Raw genomic sequence first — 12,138 nt, 5'->3', positions numbered from 1 at the left:
GAGAGATTAGAGATTCAACGTTGGTGTTGTGTATCAGATGCTGCAACATGCCGTAATATATCCACTGCATCCACAAGTACAACAAGCAGAGGTCAGGTTAGACAGATCTATGTATCTACATATGTAGTCAACGAGTCCGGGGCATACATATGTATGGCATATGCAGGTGTTCATGTACAATACAGAACGATGAAGCATCACATGCAAGCATACATATGTTGAACGAGACCTGAATACTACATACGTACATAACTACTATTATCAATGAAATGTAACTACATATAACCTACATATGTAAGCCCATTAGCCACATTGTGGCTACATGTAATGTTTATATCATACAAAGTTGCATAATGTAGAGACATTGATGCTGCTAGGTATGTAGTAATGCGTTACCTAGTTTTCCCATCTACATCAAATATTTCCATAAATTCCAATTACCTAGGTACCAAATTCCAAGAATAGGCAAATCAAACATGAAAATTGTAATAATACTATGTAATAATATACTAGGTCAGGTACTTCAAGACAAACGGATGCATACATGTAATAGGTCGGTAGTTAAGACCTATCTGTCACGCTTTTCCCATCCTTCTCCCTTTATCCCATAAATCTAAACACATTAATTATCCTGGAACTCTTTATATCATTGTTGACGAAACATGTTGCTCCCAATTCTCGTCGGTTTTCTCTGTCGAATGTCGCCCTCCAGTCCAAAGCAGTAATGTAACTCCTCAGCATCTTGCGCCTCTCGTCCGTGGTGTCCCGCACCCTCCTGTGATACAACTGGGTCGTTAGGTCGGTGAGCGACGCCAAAGCCAACCTTCATGTTCTTCATCTCGTTCGGCAGGTCGCCACTCCTATGGCTTCCCACCCACCCTAATTTCTCCAATGCAGGGCCTCGGGTCGCCGCTACGATGCTCGAGAACCGCGTGCTCCGTATCACGCCTTCGTTCTCCAGAATCGACATGGTACCCGCCGCCACTCCGGCCGCCGCCAACGCGATGGCGAAGCTATACACCAACCACAAGTCTCTTTCCCGATATGCATATCTGTTCTCTGTCCGGGACTTCACACATGGGTACATGGTTGACGCGTCTCCAACGTTTGCTCCAGGCTTCACATGCGGCTTGGCAGCCCATACCACGCTGACGAATTGTTGATTCGAAAACAACGACAGTATCATATCCTGGTAAAAGTCCTGTATCGCATTCGGGAGGTCCTCCACGGCGAAAAAGTCCTTCCTCTGGTCTAGCAGCCTGGTTTGGTCTGCCCTCGTGACTTCGATCGGGGTATTGAGCTGTGCAGAATTGATCGTGCCGTTCAAAAACCCTCGTAACTGCGCACCCATCGAATGATATGTAGCAACTCGTCGGTACTTGTAGAGATCTCTCGGGTAAACATAATTTTGCTTCGGATACGCCGTAGTGTTATCATTTGTGCCATCGTTGGCATCATCTCCTTGGACCCAATTAGTCCTAAACTGGTATGTTAGCACTGCGCGACTAAACTGGAATATGTTGGATTGTATGATTCCGACAACCCCGATCATCATAGATAGGGGGTATGTATTTCGGCCACAATCACTTACTCCATAACACGGTTCAGATATTTGCGTTTGAGTACGTTGGTAAATTGATGGCCACCAGTCAAGTTGAACAAGACGGTGTACTCGGCCTCGTAATGCTCGCATCCGATTATCTTGGGGATAAATGCGTCATTCCATCCCGGCATGGATCTGTTTTGCGGCGCTGTTTCGTTCGGATGGGTTCTTTCCGAGTAGCCTATCCAGATGACCGGCTCTGTACGGAACGCCCCGAAGGTCTGGGGATATGGGGGATCGATGTTGGGAATACCGCCGATGCCACTGCCTTTCAGCTGCTCAGGGGCGTAATCGCCCCCATTCGTGTAGGCGTAGTAGCTATAGTTGCCCTCCGGGAGGAGGAGCTTCGTGTCGAGCCCACGTGGAGGCTGTTGACCACCTAATGGCTTGATATGAGAGCCAACGCCCCGGGCTAATTCGGTACACTTATACGCCGGTGCCGTAAAATTAACTACGTAAGTGCAGTCCCAGTCGGAACCACATATGTCTTCATTCGCTTCGATCCTACTAACCGGTCGTCCCGTTAAGGCTGCTTGGGTTGCGATGCGAATCAGCGAATTGCTGGACCCTGTGTAGTAATCGAACCAATCAGGTGCGGCAACATCCATCGACGTCGTATTCCAGATCGATATAGAGAGGCCGTTGAGCCCGTTGATTCTGGTGGGTTCTCTCCACTCCTGCACATTCGTTAGATTGATCTGTACGCCAAGTTCAATGGAAGAAGCTAGTCACCTCGAGTTCATCGTGGGTAAAGTTAAGAGTTCGGATACCCTGGCACGTTGTATTGTCTAGCCGTAAAGCCGGCACCACGCTCAGGGTATTGCTCGTCAATATCACCACCAGTGGGGTTGCCCAGATGTATGCCGCTAACAGCACGGCCACCTTGGCACTCTTGTAGATGTCGAGGTTGAGAAACGCCGTAGCATCCTCTGTGGCGGCGAAGAGGGAATCTAAAGCGGCCAAGGTAAGAAACTTATTTCTCACAGTAGTCCAGATCCGCTGTTTAAAGGCTATAACCACCCCTGCCACGAGCCCAGCCTTGGCTGCAAACGACAAGACCGTGCCATAACGAAGCATGGCGACTTGCTCATCCGCATATTTCCCGTCAAGATACTTATAAAATAAGTGGTGGCATATGGCGAATATCACACCACAGAAGAAGGACACATACATAAACCAGGCCGGTCGGTGGTGCCACCATTCATCGATTGGGGCCTTTTCTGTCGAGGAACGCTGAGGTGTTTGAGGATTCCTCCATGTTGCTGTGTTTGGCGTGTTTGGCATCGTGAGAAGTTTGGCAGCAGAATCTGAGCGAGTATGGCTCTGAGGAGAAGCTATGGGTTGCGGTGATCCACCGGAAGTTTTGTAACCCATAGGGAGTTCCTCAAGTTGCATGGGACTTGGCCTCGGTCGTTGGTTTCGATACAGGTAGTCCGATGACTCCTTTGTGCTCCCAATTTCCCTGCTTGGTGGAGGAAAGGGATATCCAGATGGCATTCTGGGAGATGCTGTAAGGGACCGAGAGCTCAACCCGCCGTCGTTCGGCCAAGTCATCGATGGGCTTGGAGTCGGATGGCTTTCTTCCTCGCTAAAGAAAGGCCATTTTGGTGGCCCTGGTGATGCCGCGGGAGAGGGGCGAGTGAGTCCAGGAGCATCGCCGGTCTGGGACCTAGAGCTGACTTGAGAGATATCATCGCTGGTGACGGGATGGGGCGATGTCGATATCGGCGATGGGGTTAGCTCTCTTGCCAGTGTGCGTTGACTTGGGCGAGCTTGGATCGAGGTTCGACCTGTTGAGTCAGCTAACTCGGTCATGTCAAGATCTGTATTTTCACCACACGACGGATGGATTGGGCTCCCATTAGAGTTTTCGTTCAGAGGTGAAGGGAGCTGGAGCAGCTGAACAAGTAGCCAGCTTCGGCCGACTCTGACTTTTTCATGTACAAGTGGTAAAATTACACAGGATCTGGTCAAGGGGTGTGATCAGAAGACGGGTCCTCTCCACAGACTCTGTAATTCCTACTAGGGTATCAATATCAGCAGTCAGAGCAACGATGAATGTGATTAGCAACGAGATCCAGACCTAGAGAAGAAGTAGAAGACTGAGCATGGTAGAAATAGTTATTAAGTAACATCCCGCAGCAGTGGTTCGAGCTTCGTCCGTGTCACGTATGTACATACAAGACTATCACAGAGTAATTCGTTCCGAGAGGCGAAGTTTCGTACGCCAGATCACAGCAGCGTGACAAGTCATTCTGCTCACAGAACGATAACAGAGTAATATGTACCAAAGCTCCCAACAGCCCTATACAATAGATTCTATTCCCAAGCAACCAATAGAATACTGCAGCAAGCAACGGCCAAGCCGAACGCCAAGGGTAGAGGATGGAAGTTTTGTAAGTTTAACTACAGGCTGTACTTCCTCAACATAACTTGGAGTCTTCTCATCTCATCTTGCCGATCATAACTATATGGTGTCGTCTAATTCCACATTTATTCTGCATAAGAGCCATGATCAGTACGGATACGTACATAGTACAGAAACAAAAAACCCATGCTGGTGACCCATGATGACAAGCACAGATACATAGTAATTACTATGTCATAATGTATTGATTGTACAATATTACCTACATATCAAAGGGTCTACAATTCGACGTGGCATCGCCTGGTTCGGGACGATACCCAAGACCTTGCTCTTCAATGCTCACCCAAACTGTCTGTCCCGGCAAAGTGGTTCCATGTTCACTTCAGCCAATGACATGAGGCTGTAAGGACCCGTCCATGCAACTTCGTGGTTCGCCCTGGTAAAGTTGAAATTATAAGGCCAGGGAGATGTTCAGCATCATACTTACTGTATACTCAATGAATAATAGTGGTAGTACTTATGTAGATAGTTGACCAGAAGACATCAGACATAATTTTGGACGGCGATAACCTATGTACACAACCTCGAAGCAATTTTATCTAAATATTAATATTAGTTAATTGGGATGACTGCGGCGTAGTTAGTTATAGTTAGGTGAGAATCATATCCCCTATCCCCTGATGTCCCCTGATATCCATAGATACCCAGCTATCTGCCTACTAGGTAGGCATGTATAAGCATTTCAAACTTGAAGTAGGCTATTGATGTTTTAATGACGGATCTAGTATGGTTCATGCATGCACTAGGCAATGCAATACAACTTCACTACAGAGCCTTACTATCCATGTAATGTCTCGGTATATCAAACCCCGCCAACGACCAACTACCGGCCTATAGTAGCTATAGCAGTAAAATCATAGAGCTAACTGAAGCTAACAGCCATCACTGATAGGCCTTGAAATCATGCTTGTAGAACCGTGCGTATGCTTCTAGAGCTCCTACCTAGTATAATTATAAGTAGTCAGCTTCTAAACAATAGTTAATATGTAATTATATAATAATCAAATTAGATATAATGTTGATTAGAGCCTGGTATGAACTGAAGTTTAGCAGTGTACATACAGTATATAGAATGTGGGTTGGGACACAGCATAAATACTGTATCTCTTAACTATTTTCTTGTCAAACTATCGTACAGACTAGACTCATCATTCAAGTTCAACGTTTCTATATATACTACGTACATACTATTTATAGTTACCAAATACCAAGGTAGGCACCTAAGTAGGCAACTTTAAGCATTCTCTAAACTTAGGTACATGTGTAGCACAACTTGAATGCGTTACCTATGTATCACGAATTCTGCCCATCAGATAATATCTGAAACCTGCCGTCGCGAACAAGCATGATGACTGATAAGGAGGTTCTCAGATGAAAGGTAAAAGCCCAGTATGTAGAGCAATCCAGTTTCACGATGTTATTTCTGTCAGGCATTGAAAGCCAACGTATCTGTTGTGCTATGTGCTAGGTAGGTTGTTATCTTAGAATTTATATTAATAGCAACCTTCAGCCCCCTTCAATATAGCGCGGGCATAGACGGACTGATACCGAGGGATCAGGAGAGGGTTTGGAAGTAACCTACCAAGCGGGCAAGGCCTAATAACCATCTACTCTAGCTCCTCGTGACAGAATATTCCACGAGCCTTTCGAATCTTCCCCAATTCATGACAATGCCAAAGCCTAAGAAAGATGAGACGAGGTCTCAAAGGGCGAGTGTCGTGTTTTGTTTTCTTTAGCTACATAGTAGCTTAGTACCGGAAATTATACCATATTGCGCGGATATCGACAATATGCAATGGCGTGTCTTATATATGTCGTATTGATAGTTCATGATGGAACCACCCGAATACCGGATATATGAGGGTATCCCATGGGATATTTCGAAGGACATTCCGAGGGAACAGTGAGACCATCGTGATGGCAATGGTGTTATCTTATTTCTTTCCTGTCTTTCCTGTTGTTCATCGTGGTTTACCTTTGTCGAATGTGCTTAGGTTTTCGCTTCTTGAAGACTACAGCAGGTGCTCCGCCTTGCGTGTCTTCTTCTTGTTTGACTGGAGGGGCATCAACGTCTTCGGCAGCTGCTGGTTTGATGTCCGTTAGAGGCTGATCGTCTTTGTCCTCGTTTTTTACTTTTGATGATGACTCTTCTATTGTATCGGTGCCCACCGAATCGTCCTCTTTCTTAGTTGAATCGTGCGGTTGTATATCGGGTTTGATCAATTTCGTTAAAGTCCCACCAAGCAGCGCATCCAGCTCTGCGTCATCTTCTGGAGCCTGTTTCGTATCGCGACCCCATCTCCTAGGCTTCTTGAATAGACTATTAACGGCGTTTTCTTCCTCTTGTCCTTCATCCTCATCTTCTTCAGGTTTTGGTCGCTTACGCACGCCCGATGCGATCGCATCGATGTTCTCGGGTTTCGCGTCTGGGTCATCCGACTTCGATGTGTCGCTAATGACCTTCGTTTTGGTAACGGTCCATTCACCAGCCATGGCCAAATCCCCTCTCAGTTCGGTGGGGACGTCAATTCCCATTTCAGCAAGTTGTTCCCATTGTTGTTTTCGCTGAGTATTGGTAGCTTGTGTCGTCATCGAGGGGGGTATCCTGTTTGGCGCAGTACTTGGGCCCTGATCCGAGGTTGTGTTGGTAACAACGCCATTAAGCCGTTCAATCTCACGCTTAGCTCGCTCCTTCTCCCGTAGCTCGTTTTCATGGTTGCGATGCAAGTCTCGCAAGAAACGCTTCAGGTTTCCTTGATGCTTGGCTGTAGCTTCGTGATTCTGACGTTCGAACTTGGTGTCGCGAACATGGATGCTACAGTGTTTGCACCAATATCTGGGGGTTGATTTCCAGTATTCGGACATTGTTGGAGTTGGCGAACTGAGTAGATGGTATTCCTACTAAAGGCGTAGATATGTAGTTGGGATACAACAGAGTTTACTATGTGCAGTCACCGTTGAAGTGGCATATCAGAATAGTTGAACATTTACGTACAGTGTACTCAGGTTGCTATTCGATGTTAGGTGAGACCTGCTGACCCTTTACGTAAATATATGCGGTTACCCGTGGATTTGTCTTGGCGAAGAGTTAATGTGGATCCGGAACGACTAAGCCGTGCTGCCGTAGTTACTACTAGTAATTAGTTGGTAACTACTAGGTTAGGTAACTTAGTTAATCTCAACATTTCTAGCTTTGCCATGTGCTTTCTTACCTACAGTCCTCATGATGATATATGATATGTATTACCTTTCAAACTCCTCCCCCTCCTCACCACTAGACCTACAACGATATCTCGTAATAACTATTGGCTTGGGTGAATGGCTAGCCTGATTAAGATACCTCATCTTGGATATATTATCTACTATCAATTCATGACTCCATACGCCTAATTTGCCCCCAGAAGTCTTCAGCTGAAGAAGACACGGGGAAAATAAGATGGTAGGAATTATACGGACATCACACTGAATTGTCACCACTAGCGTACTACCGGAATGGTGTACAGTTGTTTTCAACGTGGGTATATACTAGAACTTGCTATGTAGGACTCTCTGTATGCACTGGAGTTTTTTTTTTCATTACTTCCCAACTCCGACCATGCTCAGTGCTCACTAGGTACTATCGCCGTTCTGAGTTTCATTTCCCTTGCCTCTCGTTACCCATTAGACCGTCATCTATATGACGGTATCTGTAATTAATTCCACGCCAATGGCTTCATTCCTTTCCATTTTTACCAAGTCGTCAAAACGAAGGGCCCATCTGCGCCGAACCCAGGTTGTATTTACAGGTAGAAGAACGCGACCATGGCTGTGAAGACTAGGGCACCGACTGATCCGACCGAGACACGAGACGATCCGCTCTGCGGTGGAGCCGAGGTCTCAACCGGGGGAGATGTAGGGCTGGCCGAGGTTGAGCTGGCTGGGGCGCTGGCGCTGGAGCTAGCGACTGAGCTGGACTCAACCGCACTGCTGCTGGGTGCCGGTGCTGTCGTGGCAGGAGCCGACGGAGCAGGCGCTGACGGAGCGGGTGCGGATGGCGCGGGCGACTCGGGAGTCGGGCTAGCAGGCGGCGCGGGGGCAGTTCCAGGAGGGGTAACTTGAATCTGGCCATCAGTGTACTCGCTCACGGGCACATACGTGCTGGTCGGAGTAGCGGTGACGGAGATACAAGGAGTGGTGACCTGCTGAACCTGGCCATCGCCAATCTGGCAGATAGGAACAGGGACCGAAGTTGTGACCACCTGGGGCTGGCCATCGGGCAAAGCGGTGACGATAGTAGTCTGTACAACGGTAGTGCCGACAACCTGGCCATCTGGGATCTGCGCAGCGGGAGTGTCTGAACCACAGGGAACGGCGATGATCGAGACAGGCTCACATTGCGGTGCCCAGTTACGGTCATACAAATTGTAGAACGTTCCGGACAGGCAGCGGTAGAAAGTCTGGGAGTCACCCAGGGCCAAAACGTTGTTCTCGCAGACAGAGAAACCGCTGGTGTAGAGAGCGCCAGCTTGGGCGGGTGCGTCGAATTGAAACTGGTAGTTGGACGCAATGTAACCAGTTCGGTCTTTGGCGTCGAAGGTTGATCCATCCTTCAGCGACAAGACGAGAACACCATCAGCACCGCACTCGGCACGTTTCTAGAATTCAAGTTAGCTAATAGGTATCTAGACACATTATCTCGTGTGGTATCTGTGGACTGGGACGATGAAGAGCCATTGGGATCACCCCACGTCATTTGTACATACCTCGATTTGAGAAACGCTGCGCTTCTCGGTCACTTCAGCGACAGTAATCTCAAAGTTACCATCGAAAGTGCCCGTGCAGCCAGCCGGGGCGGGAGCAGTCGGGGTGAGCTTGTCGGTGACACCCTGGGGCGCCGCGACGGCAATGCCCAACAGGGTGGAAACGAGTGCGAGCGAAAATCGCATGTTGTCGGTTGGGCGAGTTGCGTAGTTCTGAACGATTGGCAGTATGTGTATTGTGTTGTGTTGTTGATTTAATTGCTTGAGAAAGGCCGAATATTGTACAGGCGATTTGATTAGCGAATGACTGGTGCCTCCTATGTCTTACTCGTCGTCTCTTGCCTCTTGCCCTGCTCTTATTACGAGACCGATGTAAACAACAGTGAAAGGGATGGGTAGGAGAGGAGAAGAGGGAGAGGAACGGAGGGAGGGGGAAAGAATCTTCTCTGCAGTTATATACCAAGTGTCTCGACTCTCATCGAAACCCTGATCCCTCGGAAGCGGACCTCAAGCTCCTATTCGTTGGCATCCATATGCCTTACATGCCTGCATGTTTGTACCCACAACATATCTGCATATGGTATCTACATGCCTACCTACCTACACATATATGGATACTACTACATATCCGAGGTGCCATTGTCCTCGGTTCACAGCTATCAGACAAATCAATATGCGGGTGTGCTGGATGTACGCGGTACGCACCCCGAACTCACTCCTCCAGCCAGGGGGGGTTGGCTCTTGTACCCTGCCTGACTCACATTTCATATTCATGACTTTCTACAGTACTGTCAAGAATGGTAGTAGTAATCCCGCTTAATCTGGACTCCGGAAGCAACCTCTGTGTGTTTGAGAGGGACATAACAACTCATCTAGCCACATTTGGTAAATATCTGCGCTTGTCACACACACCAGCTATCTTACGTATCCCTTAAAAGCAGACTGTCATCATTCATCATTGTTATTCAAAGACAGGACTGGCACTACATGTGTCTAATGTATGCTGTACACTAAAGGTTAGCAGTAGCTGAAGCTCGTGTTCCCAAGGACAGAGCAGGCCCAAAAGGCCCAAATCTTTTGTCCATATACCTATGTTTGTTATATAGTCATTCCTTCTGGTGATACTGGTTCCAAACCATAGGTTGGTGGCTTGATAGGGATCCTGAGATCCTTTATCCAGGTACTTGGGTTTAAAGTATAGGTACTTAGTGTTCTGAAGGCATTCAGGTAGGTGCTAGATGGTATTCGAAGCTCGAAACTACATATATATACATGCTAATGTAGTACAGCATGCCTGGAGACTTCGGTGTCGATACATATGTATGAGTACATCTTCATCCTTTGTTGTTTGGTACCCACCTAAGCGCAGCACTTATCTAGGTTAGTAATTTATCTACATTTCAAAGAATTGAAAAGGATCAACATCAGCTAACTTGGCCATCAATGCCCAGCAAGGGCAAAGAGGAGCACCATCGACATGGGTTCCAGCGTTCTTATCTTCCGACCTATCAGCCTAGGTACCTGTGTATGTAGACATACATGTTGTACATAATCTCGAAAAATATAGATATTAATATGTAGGTACCTATCTACCTACCTATGTAGGTCTACGATATATGTGTGTATGGAATGATTATTATATTTACATATGTAGTTCGCAATATGTACGGCTACCGGCACCTAAAAGGGCCGTGCTTTGGACGCCTTTAATGTTGCGATATCATCTCTCAGCTTTGAAATATTATATATAAAGTATTATATATATAACTATGTCTATGTAGGTATGTATGTAGGTACTTGACAGTGCATGGGTATGTACAATACATAGTGCTGCAGCATGCAATGTATTGTACCACATCTGATACTGCAAAGAGCCTATGTACGCCTAGGAGCTGTATCAATCTCGCATCCATGGTCTCTACCCCCTCGGCAGGATCGGTAGGCTAGTGCTGAAGCTTCACGACCGTGCTGTGGTAGCTTCGTGGTAATGAAGTCTTTCCTTGAGCACAGCATTAAACATTGACTCGTCCCATGCTTTCTACACATGCATAATACAATTGACATCTGCATGTCCCTACATAATTGAAACCCATACAAAGGTAACTACATAATATGTATATCTATCTGCTTGTCTGTCATGTGTATACTGGTTTGGCATGTGCCGTGTTTTCTTGAGAACAAAGAAAACACCAATAATATACATGTACGGCATAGTACAGGGTTGGTAAGGTTGATCAAAAATAGCCACCTACCTACCTCTCTAGGTTAGGTAGGTGCTTGTATTGTATTGTACATATTAGTAGTTTGTCTTACTGCGTCAGTGCGTATCTTTATTCACTTTTTATCGTCTCCATCATCAACAAATCAAGCTTTGCCCCTGGACGTAAACCCCATGCGCCAATCGCCATTTCCTGCGCACGGCGGCAATCGAATGACGGCAACCTTAGATCGGAGATGATGTTCCTTGCCTGTATGTAGATCCACTAACCTAGAGACGTCGGTGTGTGGGGGGGTTGGGAAGCCATCAGCGATTTCACAGGCAAGGATTCTGAGGAATGTTTTCTGAGAAATCTTTTCTGCATATTCATTCATCCTCAAGGAATGTTTTGATACAGAAGCTGGTAGCATTCGAATGTTCATATGGTACCACTTGATAATTCTACCTACCTATAATTAGCCAACAACACTTACATAGATGTACGAATAGTCACATATACTCCGTACATATAACATCTAATCGAAGTACAATACATACCTCTAACCTATATGTTAGTAGTTAATAGTTCCCTTCTCTAGAAACTGACGGTAGATTAGTATTGAACGACATGCATAAAACCCCCCTAACGTTTTGATTTATACGAAACGTCTTGCGCGCAGCTAGCCTACGCAGTATATTTCTACTTCCCTTTTGGAACGGATACAGATGAACCCAACTCCAACCGACATATGTACGTAGTACATATACACGACACAGTATGAATCGCATATGCTCTCTTCAGCATATACATAATCGAACTGCTACGTATGCTAAGATGCAGCAGCGAGGACTAGGCATGGATCGTAGCGTATTATAATACCGCAGTCTGGGGAACGTGAGCGTTAAAAGTCAAGAGACCCCTCTTATCAAGTCTGAGACAGTGTGCTATTTTACTGTATTAGGCAGTCCTGACAGACACGAATGCGGCCGTGCTTGGAAAATCCGACATACTGGATGCAACCACACGCTATGTATCCTACGCTACCCTACCCCAACCAGAGCGAGAACTATGTAATGATGTAGGTTAGATGATTGCACGGTAGGTGAGGCTCGCATAAATCGATGCATTTTCTACTGGTTGCCGAGGGGAAATATCTGCCTATTGGCTGAA

The 12,138-nt window shown here is 46.6% G+C and overlaps 3 protein-coding genes across 3 annotated transcripts; all 3 read right to left on the bottom strand.

The window, feature by feature from the left end:
• Nucleotides 1–646: 646 nt before the first annotated feature.
• On the bottom strand, nucleotides 647–3,418 carry GGS25DRAFT_521201 (uncharacterized protein; the record flags this gene model as incomplete). The annotated part of the gene is made up of 3 exons (XM_049264015.1): nucleotides 647–1,478; nucleotides 1,592–2,280; nucleotides 2,336–3,418. The coding sequence occupies 3 exons, from the start codon at nucleotides 3,416–3,418 to the stop codon at nucleotides 647–649; spliced, it is 2,604 nt and encodes an 867-aa protein (XP_049118374.1).
• Nucleotides 3,419–6,002: 2,584 nt separating this feature from the next.
• GGS25DRAFT_521200 (uncharacterized protein) lies at nucleotides 6,003–6,896 on the bottom strand (the record flags this gene model as incomplete). Its single annotated transcript, XM_049264014.1, has 1 exon — nucleotides 6,003–6,896. One exon carries the CDS (start codon nucleotides 6,894–6,896, stop codon nucleotides 6,003–6,005), a length of 894 nt encoding a protein of 297 aa, XP_049118373.1.
• A 914-nt stretch (nucleotides 6,897–7,810) lies between these two features.
• Nucleotides 7,811–8,956, bottom strand: GGS25DRAFT_521199 (uncharacterized protein; the record flags this gene model as incomplete). Its single annotated transcript, XM_049264013.1, has 2 exons — nucleotides 7,811–8,665; nucleotides 8,774–8,956. The coding sequence occupies 2 exons, from the start codon at nucleotides 8,954–8,956 to the stop codon at nucleotides 7,811–7,813; spliced, it is 1,038 nt and encodes a 345-aa protein (XP_049118372.1).
• Nucleotides 8,957–12,138: the final 3,182 nt, after the last annotated feature.

This window comes from Hypoxylon fragiforme, assembly GCF_022984875.1.
Source record: "Hypoxylon fragiforme strain CBS 206.31 chromosome Unknown GGS25scaffold_4, whole genome shotgun sequence".
In the NCBI taxonomy this organism is placed as follows: Eukaryota; Fungi; Ascomycota; class Sordariomycetes; order Xylariales; family Hypoxylaceae; genus Hypoxylon; species Hypoxylon fragiforme.
Note: the sequence above shows the minus strand (reverse complement) of the source record. Positions and strands in the feature narration are given on the sequence as shown.